A 27,200-nucleotide genomic window follows, 5' to 3' on the forward strand; every position below is an offset into this window, starting at 1 on the left:
AAGTTTAAATTTAAAGACACATAGCACTTTTGCAGTTTTTATGTTGAAGTTTAAGTGCAGGATGCTATAATATGCTCTTTTGATGTATTGCTTTAATATAGCAGAGGTTACTACCCACTGAGATGGCACGCGTTTTGTTGTGAGAATGTGGAGTGCTGTTTTTTTTTCACTGGAATGAATCAGCAGCGAGCGAACAATAGTTCTTTGAGTTGTTTAATTACTTCTTCCTGGAACGGCATATTTCCTTTCTTTGTAAGTATTAATAAAAGATGCAGCGCTGCCGTGTGAATGGAACATGAGTGCAGAAATATAAAAGATGTGGGTTGTGTTCGAATGATGCTCTTGTTTGGAGTATTTTGAAGGATATTTGACGTTGAATGCATTTGTTCTTTACATCCCCATTAAACAAAGACTGTAAGCGTTTTATATACATATATAATGTAAAGGATAGAAACATATCCTTTTACACACACACACACACACACACACACACACACACATATATATATATATATATATATATATATATATATATATATATATATATATATATATATATATATATATATATATATTTATATATGCAAAAAGAATCCAGAAAGATGCACATGTTCTCGTCGTCTAGCAGACTCGACCATTTCCTTGTCACTTTGCCTGCGAGATGAACGGAGTCCCTCGTGACTTGTCCACGGCAGGTCCACACACTGTTGACCCAGCGCTCCAGCCAGAGAGTGAAAGTCGCTGATTCAGATTTCGCCACTGATATGCAAACGACCCTGTTTGCGAGCGGTGGAGCAGAAAGGGGAGGGGAGGAGAGGGGGGAGCGGAGACGAGGAGAAGGGGTGGGTCTAAGAAAAGGAGTCATGAATCATGAATCAATTCAGCTCGCAGTTGGAGGAGAGGAGGGGCAGGAGCTGGCATTCAGAAGCGCTCGCTTATTATCAACCAGGATGTGGAATGGCATTAGTGGGCATGAGGCCAAGCAGCAAGCTTTGTCGAGAAACTAGGGCAGGATTTGTAGCCATGGCTCCCTGCCTGAGCCTTAGTGCTATGCTAACATTGTACAAAAGAGCGCATGTGAGCCCTTGACTTGAAAGGAATATATATATATATATTCCTTCTCTAGACCTAGATCCTCTAACACATTAAATACAGCTGTATAGCCGTTTCCTAAAGGTCGCCAGTCAAAGTGAATGGAATTATCTCCTCTTTTAGATGACAGGGTTGGGGAAAAAAACAGTGTGCCTACGTTCCTGAAAACGTTAATAAGGAAATAAAGTGGGAATGAAGCTCACACAGAGAGAGCAAATGGCTATAAATGATCCAGTAGATCCTAATGGCTTCGGCTTGCCCTGTTCCCAGCGCATCACTAATTCCTAACAAGGCCATAATATTCCCTTTCTCAGTAGGAGCTTCGCCATCAGATCGATCCCATTCAGCCTCTTCAAACAGCACTGCTGTAACGGGGGCACCGACTTCAAAGTTATATTAAGTTTCTGGTAAATATGCACACGCCGCCGGTAGCCCGGTTGTCATGGGGATCCCGTGGAACGGAGCGTGCAGTCGGCTACGTGTTGATTAGCACCTGGCCTCAGGCCAACCTTCTCCTATCATACATGCAGATAAGAGGAGACTCCTCCTCTTTTTATTTTCCTCTCTCTCTCTCTCCCTCTCTCTCTCTCTCTCTCTCTCTCTCTCTCTCTCTCTCTCTCTCTTTCAGGCCTCGTCTGGCTTTGAAGTGCCTAATAGGTTTAAAGGTCAGGATTAGCACATTTGTGTCAGCGTATAGAAGGCAGCACATAAACAGGAGATTTTCTACACACATACATCCTGCATTTATACAAGGAGACTGACCTTGTTTACGCTGTAATGAAAATCATCAGCGCTTGAAACCAAACCAAGGCTCATGATTCGCCCTCCTTTTGTGTCGCCTGAGACAAAGATCACACGCTGGGACGCATAATTATTTTCAATGGAAATCAAAGTTTGAGGGGCAAGCAGAGGATCTCTTATATCTCCCTGGTAATCGTAGTCACTGTGGAATTCACATTATATCAGCAGGAGTGAACAAACAGTGCTAGTTATATTCAGCCTCTCTCTCTCTCTCCCTCTCTCTCTCCCCCCTGCTCCTGCCATTCTTCTAAGAGTGACAACTCAAATTGGATGGATGTAAACAGAATAGTTAATGGCTTTAGGTTCTTATTCATACTTAGATGCAAAAAAAAAAGAAAGTCAGGCTTTTAAGCAGTCTGCATGGTCACTCCGCTGGGTGCCTAAGGCGTTTCTAGACTCATTTGTGCCCCAGCTATTTTTATGCTAACAAAGCACGCATTACACGAATCTGAAGTGTTCTAATCTGGCATTAATAAATTCTTATTAAGCATCTTAGCGAAGTAGGATTCAGTTATTATGTCTCATCAGCAGTCCAGAAATCTGTGTGAACATAATCGCATGTTTACTTAGGTTGCGGAAATGCTTAACATCTGTTTAGCTCATCTCCTGTATCAGAACTGTGTGTGTGTGTGTGTGTGTAAATCACCTCAGCCATCTATATGTCATCTGTAACCTGTCCACCTCCACCCCCACCCTGACAGGACAATCAGTCACTCTGGCATAAAAGACACAGTCCCCGAAATTCTGTTTGCTCCCAGGAAGAAAAATCAATATCTACACACCACTTCCATGTACAATTGTGGTAGACATTTAAATAATATTTTAAAAATTAATAAAAAATTAATAAAATATTTTTATTAATAAAATTTTTTAATAATAATAATAACATCAGGGACAGACCTGTTTGCATTATCAGCAAACTCCAAAGCAGTGCTTCAACATTCTTCTAAACTGCACTGGTGCTGGTGCTAGAATCATTAATTCGTCTGTCAGGTCTGGAAAATATCTGTCGTTTTGTGTTCATTTCCACTCTGCAATGGGATTTTTTAGTGTTATGTTCCTTCCAAACGAAAAGCCTTACATAATACGCTACCGTAATACCTGGAGTAGCACGCCTCCCATCACAACAACTAACAAACCTTATATTACAGTATCACCATCACTGTGAAAACCACACATAAAAAAATAAATAAATTAGACAATAATGCATGTATATATTTCCTCCCACACCTTTTCATAGATGAAAACACAAACACTGGAGTTTTACTTAGCAGTCTGTGGCATATGCTGTCGCTCCTCTCCCCGGCTCTGGTCGTAACTAACGCTAGTTGCATCAGCGATTCTGATGCAAGTCTGCGCTGCCCGTTTTTCTACCTCCCCATATATACCACACAATTTATTTGGATGAGTTTACAGCAGGACACAGTGATTGTTCTCTGCGCAGGTTATTCCACACCTCTCCGAGCACAAAGTGACTCTCTCTCTCCCGGGTCCTCGTTTCTTTTTTTAGATCCTTCATTATGAATCGCTGCTTTAAAATTCTCCCCTGTAGATACGAGCCTGGTTTCTGTCCCTCATCTGATTTAATCTGCGATTTCTTTCTTTTGTAATTCTTTCGAAAGCGAACAGCTCTATAAATATGTCCGTTATTGTATTTTATGTTCCGTGGCTGCTTTAAGTTGGATCTGAACATGTGTGTTAAACATCCAGAGCGTCGAGCGTCAACACAGATGGCCTGTGCTCAGGCAAGCTGCACATTAGCATCTTCATTTAGAAGTATAGTGGAGAGCGAGGGAGAGAGAGAGAAAGGAAAAAGAGGGAGAAGACTGTAAATGAGATTTATGAGAATCTGTTCTGGTTGTTATTATACACATCCCCGCTCCATGAACACGCCCCCAGCAGGCAGGATGCTGCCTATGGATGATGTACAGAGGAAACACTGGACGCCGAGATCAGGTGGTGTAGCTCCCGTCGGTCAGCGGTGACGATTCGAATCTGTAAATTGTGCCTGACCCACAGCTCGGGCACCATGCCAAGAGCTGGAGCTTGCAGTGTGCCAGGGGCAAGTGCAATGCCTCACGCTAATGCACACTTTAAAGGCTTCAGTCTCACTGGCCTTTTAGATAAGACAGATCGGCCTCTTAGCTCTTATTGAATGAGGCCGGATTCATGGGGGATTCATCTTAGTGTGTTCTGTGTGTGAACTGTTTCATTGAAAACCAAGCCTCCTCCTCCTCCTCCCCCAACACACACACACACATTGATACTATATCGAGACTTAAATCCAACACCAACCTTTACTCCAGAAAAATTGGAAAAGGAAAATTTTGAATCTTTTGAGGTTTAATTTATTTATTAAAAGTTGTATTTGTAAAAAGTAAACCAGTCAGTTCTCTGCAGAAGTCCAAAACTGTCAGAAATCCCTATCCTTGTGAAGACATTCCATCCCTGCCAAGATATAAAAACCAACCCAGACAACACACAACCATAATTACAAGCTCACTTAACTCAACCACTTCCTATATTTATGTACATGGGTGTATTATTCTAACATAAAAAGGTCAGTTTTAAATGTTTCAGTGTTGTAGTTCTGCCTTAGATAAACCCAGATCTGCTATATTGCAATAGAATGGATGTTATTTCTTTTCTTTCTCTTCTCCCCCCCCCCCCCCCAGCCACAACAGAGCCTCCCCCCCCCATAATAAACATTGCGGCACAAAACACATATAGATTGATCAGGAGAAAGAAGAAAGCTCACGAGAGATTTCATAGCGAGAGTGTATAGCTTTTGCGGGGGAAAAAACACAACAATTGAACAAATTCCCTTTCAGTAGGAATACAGAAGATGCCTCGTTTAGAATATTGGCTCATTTGTTATACAGTGGAGGGCAAGGTGTGTGTGTGTGTGTGTGTGTGAGGGCATTATTGCTCAGAGTAATACCTCTGAGTGACACTAGAGGGCAACTGGCTGTCAATGAGATGACTCCTGTAACATGACAGCTATAAATAATTCAAGGCAAATCCACAGCAACGCTGCTGCTTATTCCCCCGCCATATCCTCGCTTTAATATCAGAGCCGAGGCTCATAAAATCTTACAATTAGCTACATTCTTCCTAATACATGTCTTTCTATCCTTATCAGGGCTTGTGTACAATTGTGAGCATGTGAGAAAGAGAGAATCACACACAGAGAGGGTTCCTGAGCTAAATCTCTAACAGTATTTAATCACATGAAGAACCCTAGCTGAAATACAGGCGAGGCGAGCGCTTTTGCAGAACGGGATGAAGCCATATCGATAATTGGATTAGTCATGTTGCGTTTTTCATCCGCTTTGGTGACCGGTGTATGTGGCGCTAGACTCATCGGCATGTGAGCCACGCCACAGCAGTCTGGATGACAGATTATAAATAAAATCAGACCGTCGACATCCAGGTGGAGTCGGGATACGGCCGCAGTGTGAGTTACAGCTGACGCGTCGTTTTCCCTGCCTGGGCTGACCAGTGACACAGCACCAGAACACCACCTTCAGCTGGAATATTTAAATCACACCACTGTGTGATAGTGACGAAAGATGTGTGTGTGTGTGTGTGTGTGTGTATCCCCATATATATATGTACCACTCACTCTCTCTCAAATTAGCATCTGACCTTGGCGAGCACATCACTGGCACGGTCATGCGCCGCTGAGATTGCTCGTCCCAGTGTGTTTGCATTGCAAAGCAGTAAACGTTGCGAGGGACTCCTGCTGACTCCCCTCAGCACCGCCCGAGATTAAAAGGTGGAACAGTTGCTGTTTCAGATGGGGATTTATCAGCACACGGCATTATTTAGCGAGGTCGATATCATTTATTAATCGTGTGTGTTTTGCTCCTTCTGCGCCTCACACCGCCATCTGCCGTAGAGCGTCGTATTAAATCAGAGAGAGAGAGAGAGAGAGAGAGACGGGAGGAGGGAGAGAAAAGAAGGCGAGAGAATTAAATCAGAGGAGGGGGGGTGAACAGGCAGAGGGAGGGAATAGGTGGAGATTAATTTCCTCCTGTCTCGCTTACAGATGGCGAGCCGTGTGATATGTGGATAGATCTGAAGTGACGGACCACTCCTTGCTTCTCCAGCACATTGATATGAATGTTTCTGTCATGTTTATATTCGTCTAATGCATCAAGCTCAGTAAAGACTGGCAGAACGTTCCTTGTGTCCGTATTACAAGTTGAATTAATGGGCTGTGATGATGACGATGATGAAGATTTGGGCGATTTGGCACAAAGGAGTCTCGTACATCTTATTTCCATTCTGAAATCATTTCAGAAGGTGTGTCTGCTAACATTCCCGTCGGGCATAAAAGCTTTGAGCAAATAAAACGGCTCACACTTGGGAATAGAACGAGGAACATGCCCGATTTTAGATTCTTCTCTCCTAATCAGGGTGAAAAGTGTGAAAAGGGATAGGCGAGAAAGCTGAGTCACACTGGATTATTTTAGGTAGAGATCAAGAATATTAATAAAACCAACTGAAATATGCATAAGGATTCTGTATGAGTGAGTCAGTGGAGAAAGATTGTTGTTGTTGTTTCAATCTGAAATGACGTACGATTGAGGCACAGAGCTAATCACAGACAAAGCTTTGGCTCAGTCATGAGATTTAAGCTCACAAACGTCAAGTCTGCTCTTTCTAGTTCCTGCCATCACAAATTAGACGTGGCCCTGACTCGACTCTCCACGCTCCTCTAGCTCACTATCAATATGAAATATCGGCCGTTTCGCATGCCATTTGGCAGCACTTTTTAATTAATTGTCCTCCAGAATAATGAGGACAAATTGCCGGATAGAAAAAATGAGAGCGATGCTCCGGCGCAATATAAATGAAGTTGTCAGCGCAGGCGTGCATCGATTGCGGCTGCAGACTGTTTGTATGCTACCTGAAGCACCTGCAAGGTGACCCCGAGACTCCGACAACGAAAGAAAATACGGACGAGCGCACGAAAGTCAATAATAAAGCAGTAAATTGCAGCACATCGTGTGGAGACGAGCATGTTCTGGGTCTGGTTGCTACTCCTGAAAAGCCGTAGTGGAAGTGAAGGATTTAACCGGTGTTAGCTTCAGGAGAGAAGACGCGGTGTTTTTCACATTCTGCGGTAGCGCCTGTTTGAAGCCCGGGTTGTTGAGTAACACCGTAAGGCGACGCATTTAATTTGGTTCCCTCTGAGACTTCCCTCGAGCTTCAAACGGCTCGTCCCAAATCTTTGGCAGGAGAATCCACAGATGCGTTTCAAACATATTTCAAGGAACAAACACGGCCACAGGCGTGCGCGAGCAGACATTTGATCCGCCAAAAGCCTTGTAGTGCTCCTCAGTGGATTCGGAGGAAAGGCGGAGGGGTCCCTCGATCGCAGGCTCGACCCCCAGCACACTGTTCAAACAACCTGTTGAAGCAACAACGTTCAAACAACCTGTCGCAGACTAAACCCTTAAATCCTCTGTGACTAATGAGCAACAGATGGATGTGTTTCGTTCGTACATTACCACAAGATCGCTGTCTGTGGGAAGTGTGCGATATATATCTTGTATGTTAAATGCGTGTTATAGATCTACATCTACACTGACATTTATGTCTCCTGTTTGGCAGACTCCTTTATCCAGAGAGAGTGCTTTGTGTATCTTCTGTGAAAACATAACATGTTAGTGCAGATAGGTCTAAGACTACATCCTGTTTTTGTTTGGCTGCTTATTATTATTAACGATGATGATGATGATGATGATGATGTTTATCATCTCTAAAATGTCCTGTGTGTGTGGGTGTGTGTGTGTTTGTGTGTGTGGGTGTGTGTGTGATGGGTTGGCACCTCATCCAGGGTGTCCCCCACATTGTGCCTCGAGTCCACTGAGACGGACTGCAGGCTCTCTGTGACCCTGTGTGGGATAAGTGTGGGATAAGTGATAGAGAAAATGGATGGATGATAATAATAACAATAATAATTAGAATGTTTATGTAATAATAATTATCGTCAGTTTTAAAAGCAATCAAAAAACAAATGAAATAATAACAGAAAATAAATATTATTGTTTAAAAAAAAACAAATAAAAAAAGGAAATTAAAAAACATGTAAAAAAGAATGAATAATGTTTTTTTTGTCATAATAATAATATTAATGTTTAATTACTGTTAAAATTATTGGCATTATTATTGTTATTATCATTAGTAGTAGTAGTAGTGATGATGGTGCTCTATGTTATGATTAATAATAATTAATTCATGTTCATTCAAGTTCACTGTAACACTGATCAGGATAAAGCCGTTAAAGTTCCTTACATAAGCACATAAATAAATAGAATGAGAAGTGGTTTGTAGCAATAGCAAGGTTTCCATATCCGCTCCTACAGCATGTCTACTGCCTTAATCTTCTACAATCATTTGGTTTTTCAAATTCTGCCAGTTTGCTCATCTCTCCAGCCTGTTTGAATAATTCAGAGATTTACATGTCTATCCTGACAGCAGTTTGCATCCAAATCCTCAGATCCTTGTTCTTGTAGATAAAACTGAGTGCTCCTCTAAGAGTTTTCTAAATGTACTGCTCTTCATCATCACTGTCTGTATCCGGAATGTCCGTCTGTTGATCTTCTTCTCTATATTTATTCATCTGTGTACGGGAGGTCTTCCGTGTGGATTCTATTACACACTAATGCCACAGACACGTAGTCGAGTCCCGTAGCGAGGGTGTGACGTTTCTGACACGGCTCAATAAGAGAAGAGCGTGATGTAGCGGCGCGGCGAGGTCACGGCGTTCTCATCGCCCGCGTCACCGTTCTCAGCATTCTCATCGCAGCCCACTGACACAGTTCTGCACAGCCGCTGCTGCGTGCCAGAGGGAGTAAAAGAGGAGGACAGCTGTTTTGTCAGTCCAGAGGAGAGTCAATAATACGAGGGACGGGGACAAATGCAACAGTTGTGCTGCATGCCAGCGCCGGGGAAGCCAGCGGTGTGTTTATGTGTGAATAATGAAGCACTGGGAGAGGAGGCCTGCTAGCAAGGAAATGTGAAAGAGAGAAGGAGGAATAACATATTCTCTCTCTCTCTCTCTCTCTCTCTCTCTCTCTCTCTCTCTCTCTCTCTCTGAGTCTGTATCACACACACACACACACACACACACACACACCCCCTGCATAATTTCACAGTCAGATTTGAGGCAGTGAGGAAAAGGGACAGATGTTTGCTGTCATACATGTGATGCCTCCATGCCGCTTCGTGTGACCACCCGGCAGACCACTACCCCACCACCACCACTACACCCCCCCAAACTACTGTAAACATGAGATTAATTCCGAGTCGCTGCTCTTTGTACAGCAAACACGTGAACCCGTGCGCAGAGGAACTCTCGAAGACAAAACAAGCTCAGAACATAAGAGCTAATGCACCGCATTACTCACAGGACTGGAATTCAAATAATGGTGTGAACAAACTTTGGAAACAGCAACCTCAGGGGCAAGTGTGTGTCTGTGTGTGTGTGTGTGTGTGTGTGTGTGTGTGTGGCTACACAGACACACACATATATATACTTACATATATACACAGACACACACATATATATATATATATATATATATATATATATACATATATATGGCATGTATGTACATTGGTGATATTTGATATTGGAGAGCGAATGGCTGTTCTTTCTCCCATTACCTCAGCAGAGAGCTCAGCAGGAGCTGGACTTGATGCCTGAGCAAATGTGTTTGTCACATGGACTGCATGAAGCGAAACAGTCTCGCCTGTTGCCAAGGTGACAATAAAAGCCCCTTATATAAATGTTTATTCTTGTAAGAAAAGGTTTAATTTCAGCTGCTGTTTTTCTTCCCCCTCCATCCCTCCACCTCCTGCTGCTCACTGCTGAGAAATTATACAGGAAAGTGTTGAACAGAGATTTGAATAGGGAAAAAGAGACATAGAGCTGCCCTTTGTTGATTAGAGTGTGTTTGGTTTCTCTCTCTTTTTCTCTCTAGACAGATATTTTTTGTTTAGCTCTCCTCACACTAATGGCAGTGGGGCTATAGCCTTGGGCTCGATGTGACCTTGGCTGTGATTTGATCATCATCAGATGTTGAATGCTGCATTCAGTAAAACTCGAGTGCTCGGGAGAGTTCAGCGCTTGTTTTTAGAACGAGAACGTCTGTCGTGTTTGATCTTGTTCGTAGACGTCATTTTCACCACTAAACTAAATCCTCCACCATGGCCTCCTGTTTTTTTTTGTAAAATGCTGCCACTTTTTTTTCCTTTGTAAGCCTCATTGCATCCTCTTGGCTTCAGACTAAATAATGCAGATAACGCCTTTAATAGATACAGTCTGAGACGCTGTCAGAAACACAGACACACATAGCAGTGTGTGAACATGCACTAACATTACTCTGAAGTGTTATTTTAAGAACCGGCATGCTAAGAATTTTCTCACCTGCCTATCAAGTATTATTGAATCGCACCTTAGTATTGACACATGCTTTCACAGCTTACACGGCCGGAATATTTTTACGTCAAATAAGAAATCGAGCAAAACATGTAATAACGCTGCAACAGATTATAAGGAATGTTTAAGCAAATAAACCCAGAAAGTGGGTTTAACACACAGGTTTGGATGACATTTTGGAAATCGATCCTAAAAAGCACCGTTCCTTCAGCACCACGCTGTTCTGTGTCCACAGTTTCAGCAAGAACCTCATCACTCCTCTATTTTCAGCACTGTCAGGGCCGGTGTGTCAGACGCCTGTAGGGTTTATCCTAATCACTGTCATGGCCTGCTGGACTATAAGCATCTCTCTCTCTCTCTCTCCCTCTCCTCTGCTCTCCACAGCACCCAATTTGAAGGGCCGGCCCCGGAAGAAGAAAGTCCCCATGTGCCAGCGCAGAGACTCACAGGCCCAGAGTGGAAACACCAAAGAGCCCGGGAGTGTGGAGGCCAGGACACCCAGCAAGGTAACCCTCTCATTAAACAATAAGCAGCAGCTCTATTTATATTTATATTTATATATATATATATGTGTATCTGTCAGTCTTTCTGTCTCCTCGTGTCACTTCTCATAGTTGGCATCCCGTAGTTCCTGTTTCCTCAGAACATCATAATATTTTTATGAAAGCCCAATCTGGAGTCTTGAGAAACAGCCGCAGTCGTTTTCCTCTCGTTATTTCATCGACCATTGTTCCCACTTGCCTTTTCCTGTATGTTTCCGCTGGCTGTATGGGAGACACCTCTTCATGTGTATTTTACTAACAATGTAATGCAGTGCTGTAATCTGTATCTCCATCCATGCTCACTGCTCCATATATTTATATCTGTTTTCATATTCGGACTGAAGTGGGTGTGGTCTAGAAATGAATCTTTTTTCAGAGAGCACTGCAGTGAAATGCTAACTGTGATTTAGCTCAATATCTGAAAGCACATTTCTTTCTTCTAATAGTATTTACTATTAGTGTCATGCTAACCAACTTTGACCCAAGAGCCAGGTTGCCAGGTTCTTTGCAAAACATCTACGTATTGCAGATAATGTACTTCAGAAATGCACACAACTCTGAACTTGTTTACCAAGAAAAGGAAGAAAATCACCAAACGTTTTTTTACACCTGAATATTTTTGGAAAGATTCCAAAAAAATTTTTTGAGTTTGGTTTTGCTTGGCAACCATGAGCTTCAGTAAAACATCTATTTAAAGTGTGTAACAATGAATACCCCAAAACACACCTGTCCTATTGGACACATCTAAAATACAAACAAAACAAAATAATATACAGAATACTCTACCCACTGTTCATATCTGTATTTCCATTGGTTTAGGATCTCATCTGTTTCATTAAAAATGATGTCTTCGTATTCGATTGCATCCTTCCTGTATTATAGTGCAGATTAGAGCTGTGACTGAATATGAATATTATCCAAAAAACAGACAGAGCTACAGATGGGAGTAAAGCTTGGCAGGAAGAATCACTGGGTATGTCATTGAGGCAAAAATGTCACGCGAGTCAGATGCTGAAGCTTGCAGGACAAAGAGCACAGACCTGATGGTGGTTTAAATGAGGCTGCTAGCTTGTTTATATTTTGCAAAGCATTTTTATGGAAATATCAAGTACAAAGCAAGTACACAAAGTATAAAAATTGCATGAAATAGAGCTATATTGGACTATCTGATGGGGTCAGTGTGAGGATGGAGGTATGGTCAGTGTGTGTCAAAATACTGGAAGTGGTTTTATGAATCAACACGGTCAGGCATGATGCAAAGCCGAAGTCAAGAGTGTAAAAAAACACAATAAGTTGTTTATAAAACTAGATGAACTTCACATGATTTGTGTTAAACAGTAGTAGAGCTTCTCACTGAGTTCTTACATAATAAACAACATCCTGCTTCATTCAGCGAGGACGAGAATCTGCATCAGAGACAAGAGCCAGATATCAGACAGCTTATAAATGTCCCACATCCAAGTTCCAAGCTAGAATTTTGTTTTAATTAAGTAAAGCTCAGGATCCACCAGCACACATATGAGCTGCTTTACCTCTGTAATATTTCACTACAGAGATTTTAGTTCCACTTGCAGCTCATTCACTAGTCTTTGTTCTGCACTTGGCCTTGTTTCCTAGCTGTGTTTATTTAGCATTACTGCTGAACCAGTTTCCACTGTTTTGATGGGGTTTTTTGTTGTTGTTCATTCACATATCCTGCTAGCCTTGATAGCTCTTTTGGAAAATAAATGCGTGTGATTGTTGGGAGCAGATGGCTAAGCAGACACGTGTGGGCCATTGCCGACTGTCGAGCATGACTGCATGACTGAAGCCGACACTCGGGATCTGACTGCGGGCTCGACGCACCACACGCCCACCTCCAGCTCTCCGGTGCTTAGAAACCAAAAAAGCTAGATTGTGAAAAATTTCAGCTTGTCTATTTTTTCCCAGCACATTAGAGCTCCATCCATTACAGCCTACATCTCACAGATCTATAGGATGTGGACTATAGTGGTGTACAGGTCATCACAGTTCATCTGAACAGTTCATCTGAAGCATGCCTGGTCAATTAGGAAACATGCTTCACTGAAGTAACTCGACAAATATATGATAAATGTCTAGCAAAAAACCTTCTAAATGACCCCTTGCTAATCCTCTTCTCTTCTCTCTCCTCTTCCGCTCATCGTCCTCATCCAGGTAAAAGCAGAAACAAAGGCTTTGGTGTCCAAACCCAAGAGCAGCAGCTGTAAAAAGGTACTGGCCGAGGACAAGAGCAAGGACGAGGCAGGAGAGGAGTGTCGCGCTGAAGAGCAGGCCTTCCTTGTGGCTCTCTACAAGTACATGAAGGAGAGGAAGACCCCTATTGAGCGAATACCCTATCTAGGGTTCAAGCAGAGTAAGTTTTCTCTTTCCTCTCTTTCTCTGAAGGTCCTCGTGTTTAAGGTGTCCATCAACAATTTATAGAATATGTCTTTATACATAAGTTTTTCTCTTCAGATGCTCTGGACAGATGGCTGTCAGTAGCCTGTTGCCACTCGTTTATTGTAATGAGTGAAAAGATCACACTGTAATTAACTTCTTAAAAAATAAACAGCTGGGGTGGACAAATCATAAATTCATTAGCCAGTCCTCAGGGCTCCAGTCTGCAGGAAACTAGGTTAACAAGTGATAGCTAAAGTGATATAATGCCATAGGGCAAGCTAGTTAGCTAAAGTGCACTAACACAGCCAAATTAAATGGATGTGTAAATGTGTTAAGAATCACACGAGTTTGTGCCCTGGAGAAAAAGTCCACAAGGAACTGACCAGCACTGTGACTGATATTATGATATTATTATAAGATTTTATGGTTGGAGTCTTGCTTGTAGCAGGAGAGATTTAGCTCGGTTTTGTCAGTGTTTCCACATTCCTGCGTGTTCCTGATTCCTTCACACATGCTAAGTAATCCCGGCTAATTCACAAACACCAGCAGTGTGTTGTGTGTATTGCAGCGGGTGCTGTTGTGTGTAATGCCTGGTGATTTAAGGTTATTTAATATAAAAAAAAACTCATAGTCAACACACACAGGTAAGGATGGAATTAAATAATCAGTCATTCAAAAGTGAAAGCAGAAGCAGTCTCCAAACCAGGAAACACCAAAGCACAGAGCAAGGCCTGGCTTTAATGGACAATGAAGCACATTAAGACACAACAGACTAAATCACAAACTAAACAAACTAATCACAAGATCAGCTCAGAGGTTGTGGACACACTCAGGGAACACAGCAGTGACCGAACCAAACAAAGGCATGTGACATAAACCAACAAGAAACACTTGAGAAGCTGCTCGTGTGAAATTCAGTGGAATTTAGAGCCACAGTTACAGAGTCGACCCTGAAGTACAGGAACCTAGTTACATACCAAGTTAAATCTTTTGCGGAGACGCAGAAAACGTTTATTTCTCTTCTGAAAGTTGAGCATACTTCTCTGGTAATCAAATATAAAGAAAAAACTACCGATTTGTGCAACGTCTGTTCTGAAAAACATTTTGAAATCGTGGATTTATCCGTCCCCCTTAGTGTCCCTCCATCTTTCTACCCATGTGTGTTTGTTTGTGTGTTTGTTTGTTTGTTGTGTTTGTCTGTTGCTTTTCCTTAACCTCAGCAGTCAGCATTAGGTTCATGCCTTGATTCAGTCGTTCAGCCGCTCACTGATGTAACTGACTAGATTAATTATATCACAGAGTAAAATCCCTCATCGGGAAATGAGCGAGCCTTTCACGCTGAAAGACAATATTTTCTATGAAGGCCATGTGTATAATGCTCCAGAAATATATTCAGAACATATATTCAAAACATTTTCTTAGAGTTATTTATATAAAGGCATTACAGGTTTTTTTTTTAATTATTATGTAAGTGATGTCTATATCACACCGAGTCTGTAATCAGCTGAGTGTAGATCATTATCATTTTATTTTATTGTAGTTTATTTATGAGCTCGAAGTAAAATGTATATTTTAGACCTAAATCCTAATGGCACTTTTTATTGCCAGTTTACAGAGATGAGCACTAAATTTATAGAAACTCTACTAAAGCTCATAGAGCTTCCATGTTCTCCCAGTGCTCCAGGGGTTTCCTCAGGGTGCTCCGGTTTCCTCCCCAGTCCAAAGACATGCAGGCTGATTTCTCCTTTCTAAATTATCTGTAGTGTGTGAGTGAGTGTGTGATTGTGGCCTGTGATGGACTTGAACCCTGTTCAACGTGTCCCTCTGTCTTGTGCCCTGAGTTCCTGACTCTGTAGGATAAGTGGAACAGAAAATGAATGGATGGAGGGTTAAATGGATGGATGGATGGATGGATGGATTATGCACAGATGGACTGGCTTTCTATGCTATTAGTGATGGGGTGTGTTCTGATTATGTTGACATGCTAACATTAGAACATTATGAATGCATTATAACATGAATGACTTCATAGTTCATTATAAACACAACCTACTTCATGGAAAGTTTATGAGTTTTTTGAGATTCGTCTTTATGTCAGTTTCATACTCATATATTAACTCAAGTTTAAACGATAACTGTATAGATTTAACATGACATCTGGCTGCATGAATGTTTTATAAATGAGGCTTTAGGACATTAACAGTGAGGAGCAGACCAGACGTCCATCCAGTTTGGAGTAAATGTCACGCGTCGAGACGTCCCTTCCCTCGCCTGCTCCCCAGAGACCATGCGTTATCCTTTTGAAGAAAAAGAAAAGTTGTGATCTGCTAAGCCACGTCGAAAAGTAGGTCGGTGTAACTGAAGAAAGTGCGGAGACAATTAGTGTTAGTCAGCTGTGCCCTTTCTAATTTGCTGCCTACAGCTCCCTGATCAGCACGCATGACGCGAATAGGCAAGTAGTTCGGCGTCGAATCCGAACCCTAAACAGCACACAAACACGCCCCTCGCTATCTAAATGCTGAAAGTGAAAATGCTAATATTCTTCTTCAATTTCCCTCTTGATTTTAGCGCAGTCATCAGTGCCACGCTGCTCCAGTCTATGAATATGTATAAACGCTCACCACGTGTGACTCGAATCCACAAGCAGTTTTTACGGCATTACCTATAGAAAAGCCAGGAGCGGAAACGCACATTTTCCTCTCCGGCACAAAGGAGAAGCGTTTTCTCCTCCGGTTAATCTGTGAGCTGTAAACAGGCATCAATAACTCATTCACAGTGTGCCAGGCTGCCAGGGATTATTGCAGATGTACACCGAGACACCTTTTACTGTTAACACTGCTGAATCAGAAATCAGTGACACAAATCCCTGTGTTTTTTTTCCTCCACACAAACCTCAGACCTTTGGGGCTCGGAGAACAGCCACCTGAGTGGAACATCTTTTTTTTTTTAAAAAAAAAGCCCCAGTTTGTTTTCCTCCGCTCTGAGCACGGATGTCGTCTACCTCCCAGCTACGAAAACCAGCTCAAGAATAAGATGTTCCTGTTTTTTAATCTGGTACAGGACAGAAAAAAACCCACTCAGATGAATCACATCTCAGATGGGGATAGGTTCAATTACCGAGCGCCGAGAACATGCAGTATTTGAAGATGTATTAGTGTTCTGTACTCTAGGAAGTATTGGTTATCACTCCTGAGCCAATATTAGCATTGTAATTAGATTGTTTTTTTGCCTGGAAGCTACACAAATAAGCAAACATGACATATAAAGTGTGTGCAGTTAGAAACATTAACTATAACCATAGAGAACCTACTGAAATTACATCTGCACTTATACGGTACAGGATAGATACAGAATTCATTTCTCATATTAATAAGAGAATTGCCAACAGCTAATCTTAGTAAGGAACCTGCTGGGGGAGAATACAAACACTTACTAAAGTGAAGGACCTCACAGTGGAACATGGCAGTAAAGCAGAAACAAAGGGCTACCTTCTCCAACTACAGCTCTCACTGCTGGGTTTATATAACAGACAGACAGATAGATGATCATAATAATAATAATAATAATAATAATTATTATTATTATTATTATTATTATAATTATTGTTCATATTGTCATTATTATTATTATTATTATTATTATTGTCATTATTGTTATAATAGATAGATAGATAGATAGATAGATAGATAGATAGATAGATAGATAGATAGATAGATAGATAGATTATAATGTTGTGGTTTTGCACAAATACATAAAATACCTGCATTTATATAAACACAAGCTTTATCTTTTGCATGTTCAGATAAAATATTAAAGATCTTGCACAGCTTTTACAAGTGTGTGTGTGTGTGTGTGTGTGAGAGAGAGAGAGAGAGAGAGATATTGTTGATGCATAAAAGCCTCCGTCCACGGCGCTGTAAGCTGTAGGCTTGTCATTCACAGGGCTAAAAAAGAACAGGCAGCGTAATCCTGCAGTCCATCTGAAATAGCTGCTAGGCAGGAGGTGAAAATCAATATAGCCAGATATGGGCGTAGGAGAACGCTGCTCTGACGAACGCAATAGGCTTTTATGTGTGTGTGTGTGTGTGTGTGTGTGTGTGTGGAGATCCTGATTGATTAATCTACCCAGCAGCAGCAGTCTCGCTAATTTGGGGTTCGTTTGTACGAGTGCTACGTATTTATTTAGTTTCATCTCTCCTCTGTTTTCCTGAGTGGCCCCCTGCTTAAGATTCTCAAGGCCAAAAAAAAAAGTAATAACAGAGGGGATGGATGGTGGACGAGTGCTTTGTGTAATGTTTCTGTCCTCATTGTGCTCGATGGGACGAGTGTGTTACTGGGCCTCTTTCTTCTTCTGTGATATTGATCCTTGTTCTTATTGTCCTTCTCACAGTAAACCTTTGGACGATGTTTCAAGCTGCTCAGAAGCTGGGAGGATACGAGTTGGTAAGTGTGTACTCCGTCCGCTCCGAGGTTTATAGTCCCTCTGGCAGCAGCGTTTCAGCAGGAGAAACAGGCAGCAGGATTTCACAAATTTCTCGGCCTGCTATGAAACACGTGTTTTATTCGGTTTAAGCTCCGTCTCAGCTCCGTGTTTGGCCGAGTGGCTCACTGAAGCCTCTGTTTAAAAAAATAATAATAAATTGTACAAGTAAAAAAACATGTGTAACCCTTTTTGCCTGAGAGGAAATTGGTCAGGCCTGTTCGCTGCACATATTGAGCCTCTTAAGGGGGTTATTATTCCAAGACCAGCAAACAGAGAATTTGTTTGGCAGCGCATCTAACATCCACGCAGCAATAACGTGGCCAGAACATTTTACATTCGGTCAGAAACGGTTTCCGCAAGATCCTCCGTGATGCCGAGCGCCCTTATTTTTTTTGTTTTGTTATGTCGGCATGGAGGGAAAGAGGAGCAAGAAAGGAAGGCCAAGTTGTTTGGACAAGGAGTGAACAGGAAGCCACTCAAGGCCTCTTTTTTCCCTCTTTCTCTCGTTCTCACTCTCTCAGGAAGCTTTTTATCTAACTTATCAATACTACACGCTGTCTGTTTTTGAGGCACAGGAAACACGCTGCTTCTTTGCGTATGTTCCATAATGAAATTATTGTAAATTCAAGGAAGAGAGACTCAGGGGCCAGCTTTGAGGAATACTGTCTGGAACACAACTCCATTAGTGTAATGAGGTGCACCGATGTCAACAGCCATGCGTCAGAACTCGCCTGAACCGCGCTGCACCAATGAAATAGTCAAAGAAGATTAGGTCAGTGATCTCTCCGGCTGTAATGACTCCTCGCTATAAGAACAGCATGTTATTGTGTGAAATAAAAACTCGTTTAGAAATAACTGACAGATATTCCATCATGGACTCTAATGGCCACGTGTATACAAGCACATACGGCTGCCTGTTTAATCCGATATAATTATGGAATAGCTCGCGTCTGATTTATAGGAAGTGCGTACTTCAGAGCGTCCCGAAAGTCTCTCTCGTGAACATCGGTGCCTTCATTACGACAATCATGTTTATAATTAGATTAGAGATATCATATAAAAGATTGTGTGTAATCATGCTGTTAGACAGAGATGACCTTGGGAAATGACGTAATCACATGCATCGCTTATCACCGGCCGGTCGTAGGTACAGTACCTGTGTAAAGGAGTCGACCGAACGAGAGGATTGGGTCCGATCGGTCCAGAGCAGGACACGCTGATGTACAGTACGCTTCATGTTGAAATCTTCACTCTGTTTGATCAGATCCTATAAAAGTAGCTCCACAGGCTGTAGTTCACGTGAATGCACTCGCTCTTATCTGTGCAGTTCATCTGCAGGGCCCACACAGTCTAACGTTATTAATAACAAATACACATCTCTAAAGACATTTAACATTATCGTTTCTATAGCAACAAGACATTTAGAAGGAAATTAAAGAATGTGTTATTTTTGAGATTTTTTTGGAAGGAGATGTTAGAATAAGATGAGAGGAACATTTTTGCCAGATTTTCCACAACATAAAATGTAGATCTCTTCAGGACATGCTGTTATAGGAAAATAATCCACTTCAGGCTGATATATTGATTAGTTTATTATAACTGCACGCCTCTTTCTGCTTGATTTCTGACTTAATGGACCCTTATATGTGTTCAGTAGCATCACTGAAGCCAGGCATTAGTTTTCAAGTAGCATATTGACCTTGTGCTGATGTTTCTGCATACTAATCGTGTTAAACGCCTCTCTATCTCACTGTGATTTCCCAGATCACGGCCCGCCGACAGTGGAAAAATGTATATGACGAGTTGGGAGGAAACCCAGGAAGCACCAGCGCTGCCACGTGCACACGGAGACACTACGAGAGGTACAGCCTCCATTCACGCTTTGGTCCGGTTCAGCTCTGATGATGGTCAGATATAGACACACAAACAGAAATGCAAAGCAGGTTTATGGAAATGCGTGTCCGATCCCGGCTTTCACACAGGAGTCATTTTCGTGTCGTTTACAACATGGTAAGCAAATTAGAACAGCTCTCTTATAATCCTGCATTCAGTCTGTTTTTACTGAGGATTCCTGTTTAGTAGTAGCACCTGAACTAAAATTCTCCTTAAAATCAATTAGCAAAAATGCTTTCAATAAAACTTTTATTTTATTATTTATTTAATGTAATATAATTTATTAGCTCTTATAATATTACATTAAATCTAATTTCTAGACACATTTTATACATTACAAGTTTGAAACACTCCCATTCTATTGGCGACAATTTAGTTCTTCAAATTTATACATAGATAGAAGCAAAATCATATGACATCATATGTCCAAACGTTTGCGGACACCTGAATATCACGACCATGTGCTTGTTGATGTCCCATTCCACATTTATTCCCCTTTTGCTGTTATCGCGAGCTCCACTCCTCTATGAAGGCTTTCCTCTGGAGGTTGGCTGTGGGGATTAGTGTTCATACAGCCCAAGGTTCAGCTGGTGTTCAGTGTGGTTGAGGTTGAGAACAATCAGGTTCTTCCACTCCATTCTTGGCAAACCTTGTCTCGATAGAGCTCATGTGCTTGTGCTATGTGCTCAGGGGTGCACATATTTTTCGGCGTATCAGTGTATCTGCCAACAGAGTATGAAATGAACTCAGGCTGAATAATCTGATATTTTATTTATAATGATGTAAAAATTGCAGAACATTAGATAAATTTGCTCACATTAAAGATTGCTTTCAGAGAGCAGTTATAGTCGCCGTTTTCGTAAAACCTGCTGTCTTCAGATACATCAAACAGATGTTCAGGCCTGTTTGAAAATATTGAGGATTCTCCATGATGAGATTGTTTGTGAATACGAGCGCAGAACCGGCCTTTGGTGCTGTCTGTCATTTTCTTCAGTCGAGCCGTGCCGAGTCTGGAGATGTGTGCTGACGCTCTCAGAGAAATTCAAGGAGATTTAAAGTCTAATCATAAGTCTTAATTAAAGTGACTTACTTCTAAGTCTAAATATAAAGTGTCTATTTTCGTGTTCTCGCATTGCGTACCGCACTCACGATGGGTTTTGGCATGGATCAGTGCATCAGCTTTGGAAAAGGCCTTCGTTCAGTTATTTAAAAAGCAATCCAACGCGACCTTTAATGTTTGTGAGAAGTCTGTGTTTGCTGCCGGTGCTCTGAGCGAGCCGAGTGTCGAGGTCAGACGCGTGGGTTCTCACCTCGGGCCCGCTGCTCTCAATCAATACATGTGTATAATATCATACCTCTCAGCGAATAACACACTGCCATGAACGCATAGATCATCCTTGACCAAATGTGGGGCAGCACACTCGTCTGTCCACTTGCGGGCGAGAGTAATTAACCGGATTAATTTTGCCCGGTTGTTAAGCTGCTCGAACCTTTTCGTCGCAGACTGAAACGCCGTTCTGCCCGAGGAAAGTTTTCCGTTTCTCATCATGGCCGAGCGCATTGTTCTGCAGAAAACTGAAGCAGCGTTTAACGGTCACGCTCTTTGACCGCCGTGTTCTGTCTTGTTCATTCAGGACATACTCGATTAATTAGCAACACAGTTGTGTAATGTGTTTTAATATGGAAATGTGTTTTAGATTCATTTCAATTAGTAGCAAAGTAAACCCTGTTATCACACGGCGCTAATGAATATCTGATTGGTCAGAAGGTCACGCCGACTACAAGGCTAATCACAGTGCTAGCGTTTCTGGAGTTACTAACAAACTTCCATGTAAATGGATAAAAAAGACAGATAAAACTGTAAGGAAAAGAGAGACTGCTGGGAGAATGATGTAACATGAGTGAGATGATAACAGGAACTAACTCCTGCAGATGTTCCACATGTCATGCTTCTGGCCTTCTTCTCTTGACTTGAACATTAATTATAAAAATTATGATTTTATACTTTATTTATTAAGCAGTTGTCAGAAGGTTGCTGTGGTATAACAGGAATAAAATGCTCTGCATTAACTCTGTGTTGTTGTGCTACATCACACTGCACCGTTGATTTGTTTCCGTCTTCTCGTGTTTGTGTTGGTTGTGCGTGGTACATGGTAGGATGCATGTGACTGACTAAAACCACCATTTTGTTCTGTATTTTACAAAAATAGAACACAAAAATATTTTCACGTTCAGACAACCCGAGCGGCAAAAATCCAGAGATTGCGAGTTCGATGGGCGAAACCCGGTGAGTGCAAGAGAACGAAAGTGGTCGTGCTGTCAGCAAGGGAGGAGTGGTCACTCTCTCTCTCTGTGTTATCAATCACAGTGACACTGACCAATAAGGACCACCTTCCCTTCAGAGGAAGCATGTTAGCCTTCGTCCTGTCCTGGAAGTGAGCTGATGGATGAGAAATTAGGGAGAAATTCAGGGGAGAAAAATGAATAAAACATACTCACCTGAACCTTGTTTTTCTGCTGAAATGTGACATTTTAAATCAACACTTTGATACCAAGATATTTTTCTCCTGTTCTCGTGATGTCTATAATCATTAGAGAAAACACCCCCAAAGCCTTTCCTAAAGCTAACAGAGGCGTCCCAGGCGTACAGGCTGGCCTTCAGAGTCTACAGCTCTATCAGCAACAACCACAGGGTTCAGGGAAAAACAGCCCCTTCTTCTGTTTTAGTTCATTTACAATTTCATTTCATGTTTTACAAAGGAGGAAAAGAAACACAAGTCGCTTGTAATTTTTATTTTGTATCTGCTATTAATTGTAATCTAAATAGAAAAAAGACTTGTTTTTCATTTCTCCTGCCTGGAAACAATCATCAAAGAGCCATTGATGTGTTATTTTTCCGTTTTTGTTACTGACATGAAAAAGGAAGAAGCAGTGAGCTTAAACACGCCTTGATGTCGGATACTTTGTTTCGATTCCTCGGTCTTGTTCAGAAAGTTCTCTGTTCAGTATTTGGGGTTTGGGTGAAGGCCACCAGGCTGCACACTCACTTTGTTCTGTGGCTTGGGGTAAGGTTACAGTAACAAAGTTGTACATTGCGAGGACGAGCAGAGACGCTCGTGTTTAAATGTAATCTAGGGTACGTTCGGTCATTTCGCACACGATCCCCGTGGAGGCTTTTTTCCTTTCAGGTCACTAAAACTGCTCTAAGCACAAAAGCTGCCAATCGATATTTCACGTCCTTTACAGCGGCGATCAGAGCAGACTCGCCACTAATGATATTTATTTAGCTCTATCATCTCTTTAACTGTCTGGCGACTGAAGAAGAGAGGAGGGCAGGATAAAAGAGGAAGAAAGAAACATAGATTGCAAATTGGGTCATAAAAACGACATGAATAACCTTGAGAGAGACTGCGGCATTCCTCCCTCCCTTTCCTGCTGCTTTTTAATTATATAGGTCAGTGGCACTGATCAATCAGGCCGCGCTTATTTATTTAATCCTCCTCCTCCTCCCAGGGAGATCGCTGTTCCAGAAACGGGCCGCCCGTGACTTCCGCTCTGCAGATAACCGCATTCCCCGCTCCTTATCTTCGAGACTCCGACGCTTATGTTGTAGCGTGTAAGTCCCTTGTTAAAGCCTCTGTATTTGCATCCTCTGTTCTCTAATTAGCCTGCCAAGGATTTGTTCTTTGCTTTGCATAAAGATTGCAGATTTACATAACGTTATTACATTATTTGGCTGTTCGTTTAAAATATCAACTGCAAAAAAAATAAAAAAAAAGTTAATCTGGTGCATGATAAAGTGCATTGTGGCTTTCCCAGGAGGGGGAGGAGGGAGGGGGGATGGGGGGTTTGTGCAAAAAGAAACACATCAGTTCCTCCCAGCGCTTTATTGATTTTTCTTTCCTCTTTGGAATTAATGTTTGCTCTCAATTCGAATGAGGCACGCTTCACGGATCGCTTCCTTGAAACTATAGCCAGGATGACAGCTTTTTAATGCAAGCCCTTTAAGTAAATTTTAATAGGGTGTCTTTGGAGTAGCACCGTTTTCCTCGGGGCATTACATCGGCTGTTTATGTCCCTGAAGAGGTCTGCGCTTCATTCCAGACTGCAGGCTGCAGTAAACAATCTCGATATCCAACGGATTATCCTACGCATATCGTTCGTAACGTGCGGCGTCTATACGCAGTCCTCCACCCTCCGAATCCGCAGGATATTAATAGTCGTCTGTTTGCGTGTGTATCTGTATTTACACCCTTGATGAAATTTACCTAATGGAAAGGAGTCTGCTTGGCACGCCGGGTGTTTGGAGCTGACAAATCCTAATTAAATCGCTGATTGATGTAATTATTTTATCCTTGCGGTTTGCACGGAGATTTACAGGCTCATTTGCCCTAGTAAGATGCCATCACGTCTATTGTTTCACCAGACAAAAGTGTCTGATTTATAGCATCAGCCTGAGTTTGACTAATTACGTCAGGCACGATTCTCGGTACAGATAACGTCGCGCCCCGTGTTTTTCCTCGGCCGTGCCGATCGTCGGCGAATCCATAGACTCGGCTGTTCGTGGGCTGCGAGCTCCATCAGGGTGTCGTCGAGGTTGGTGTAGCAGCTGTAACGGATTTCCTTATTCACTCTGCCCAAGGATGTGTGACTGACCCATATTAAACATTTACAAAGGTTAGCCTTTGCTTTCATAGGTGCTCTGCCTCGCGCTCAGGTTCCTCGGCTATTTATAAAGCGCGAGAGATGAAAAAGGTAGGCTCTTCTCGAAGCTTTGTTTTGGAACCAGGTTTTTTTTTGCCCTCCTTCATTAACGACTGCGCTATTGATGCAGTTTCATATTCATCTGAGATCTTATTTATGTTTATTTATCACTTTGGATCATCCTCAAAGAGACAGAAAGAGCGAGAGACGGCAGGAGAGAGGCCCGTGTTTGTTTTGGGCCAAGGGGACCGGAACGTTCAAAGGAAACGATGCAGAAAAAAAGTCTTTAAATCACAGCTAAAGAATCCGGCTCTCATTTGGACGAAGTCCGAGCCGTGAAATATTTCACTGCTGAGAATTTCTGAACACGTAGAGCATACAGTACAAGAGCTCGGTGCTCGTTACAAATTATTTGCCAAGCAGCATAATTGAAGTTGGCTTTTTGGAAGTTAATGAGTTCGGACCTTAAGGGAGAGAATGAGGTCGTTTTCGCTCTAAAAGCCAGGAATGACAAAAAAAAAAGAAAAAAAGCCTGCCTTGGCATTCCTTCATCGCCTGCAGAACTGTGTGAATGTAGATTAGTGCAAGGGTCAACTTTCTTACAAAACCTTTCAGGCATCCAGCTGAGCTTATTGAACAATGTCTGTTCACACACACACACACACACACACACACACACACTGCAACATTTTCTCTCCTCTGTCTCTGCTGTTAATTGAAACATGCTGCTCTGCATTTTTTCCTTCACAACTAGAACATGAATTTTGACTGACTGAGAAATTCAACAGCCTGATTTGATCCAAAATGTCGCTTTCAGGAGATTTCTCTCTCTATAACAAAGCGAACTCTGCTGCATCACCCCGGGCTTGGCGTTCAGCTCCTCTCTCCATTACGTGTAATCACAGACTCCCGGCTGTTTGTTTAACTTTCATTTAGCATTGGAGTAAAACCTGCTGCATTGCCGTCCCTCCTCACGGCACACTCGGGATTATGGGCTCTGGCTTTGTTTAGTTTTTTTGTTTTTTTACAGTAGCCGGTCATTACTGCCTCTTTTGCGTGGAAGTTTGAACTGGATCAGACGACTTCTTTATCATGCAGTCTGCGTGTCTGATCTCGAGCATGTTTCCCCTCTCGGAGCCCACAATGAGATAGATGGGAAAATAAAATTGTTGGTGTCACATCCATTTGTCTCTGATATTATTGTAGCGGGACTTCGAGCACAGCAGGGAGGGAGAGAGAGAGAGAGAGAGAGAGAGAGAAGTAGTTCTTTCACTCGTTCGCTCGCTTGCCTTTATATGAGTCTGAAAGACAGCGATGCTGAAAATAGGTTTGTTTAGCTTGGGATGTGAGGTTATAATATTTTATTCTCCTTCCTGAGGTGCTGGAAAGTGTGCCATCTTGTGCCCATGGCTCAGAATCACAGCACGAGGATGAGGGAGGCATCGCAGTAAGAGTAAGAAGACTGGAATTGAGTCAGAGGGTTTTTTTTTTTTTTGCAAATATATTATTTCCATTAGGACACAAAAGGAAGAAATGACACACTGGAGAGTCTCAGACACTACTAGCAGTTCAATCAGGGATTCTGATCAGTGTCCAGTTTCCTAATAGAGCTTTAATTACGGTCTATGAATGAAATGATAATTATCTTTGTTATGTTTCTTCTCCCACATGTGTTAGTTTATGCAATGTTTTTGATTAGTTGATGCTAAACATTTGTTTGTTACTGTGGCAACATCTCTTTTTTTATCCTTAGATACCATTACATAATGTTTGAGATAAAGCCATGGTGTGCAGTATTGATCGTGGAAGCTGGCACTAACAGCAGAGATGTGTTTTGTTTTTTCAATAATATTGTGAAACGCTTGTAACGTTAAGTCTGTGGAGCTTCACTGTAATGCAGAGAAGTGAAACGCAGCTTCTGGCCTGAGCGACTCCTCACCATCAAATCTTCAAGCACAGGCGAGTAGTGAAGAAAAAAAGGCCCGAAAACAGACAATAAAACATGCGATCGTTATTTTATGGGTCTGTGTGGATTTTTTGAACAGGGCGTTTTGTGTTTTTTTTTAATGCTGGTGCTATTCAATCTGAATTTAGTCAGTCATGGGCTTATTAAATATGACCAAGTATATAGTCTCAGTCTGTTAACTGGCATTTTTGAGGTTTTTCACTTCCGCCAAGCTTATGCGCTTTTGGCTGCTGCTCAGAAATAAGTACAGGAGGACTGAAGGTGGACACACATGCACAGGAAAATCAGAATACTGCTTCTGGACCAACCAACCACCCAGGTCACCTGACACACACATGACCTGACCTCATCACATACTGCAGAATGATAACTGATTATACTGCACTGTATTATTACTGTATTATTAGTAGTGTGTTGATATATAGAGATTGAAATACTTAACCAGTAACAGCTGGCAGCTCAAACGGTTAAGTCTCTGGGTTGTTGAACAGAAGGCCACCAATCTGCCTCAGTTGGGCCACTGAGCAAGGCCCTTAACCCTCTCTGCTCCAGAGAGCCGACCCTGTGCACTGACCCCAAACTCCTAAACTGGGATATGTGAAGAAAGAATTTCACTGTGCTGTGATGTATATGTGACAAAAAATAAAGGCTTCCTCTAAATGGACTAGCAGGACTAAACACGCCTCTCACTGGAGAGTAAAAAATATATAAAATAGGCCTCCATAAAATCTTATTTGCTATTAACAAAAGGTACAGCACCAATAAATAATTATACACAGAACGGTATGAAGTAGAGTCTGGGGCTGACAGTAACAGTGACTGCACTGGGTAGAAAGTCCATGTTATCAGCAGAGGAAGAAGATG

General features: G+C 42.0%; 1 protein-coding gene across 1 annotated transcript in view; it reads left to right on the forward strand.

The window, feature by feature from the left end:
• arid5b (AT-rich interaction domain 5B) overlaps positions 1-27,200 on the forward strand; it is an 82,720-nt gene that overhangs the window by 44,684 nt on the left and 10,836 nt on the right. The window contains exons 5-8 of the mRNA XM_058406001.1: positions 10,733-10,854; positions 13,066-13,264; positions 17,681-17,733; positions 19,538-19,635. Of these exons, the coding sequence (XP_058261984.1) occupies positions 10,733-10,854; positions 13,066-13,264; positions 17,681-17,733; positions 19,538-19,635 (472 nt within the window). The remainder of the gene's footprint in view (positions 1-10,732; positions 10,855-13,065; positions 13,265-17,680; positions 17,734-19,537; positions 19,636-27,200) is intronic.

This window comes from Hemibagrus wyckioides, linkage group LG13 (genome assembly GCF_019097595.1).
Source record: "Hemibagrus wyckioides isolate EC202008001 linkage group LG13, SWU_Hwy_1.0, whole genome shotgun sequence".
Classification (NCBI taxonomy): domain Eukaryota; kingdom Metazoa; phylum Chordata; class Actinopteri; order Siluriformes; family Bagridae; genus Hemibagrus; species Hemibagrus wyckioides.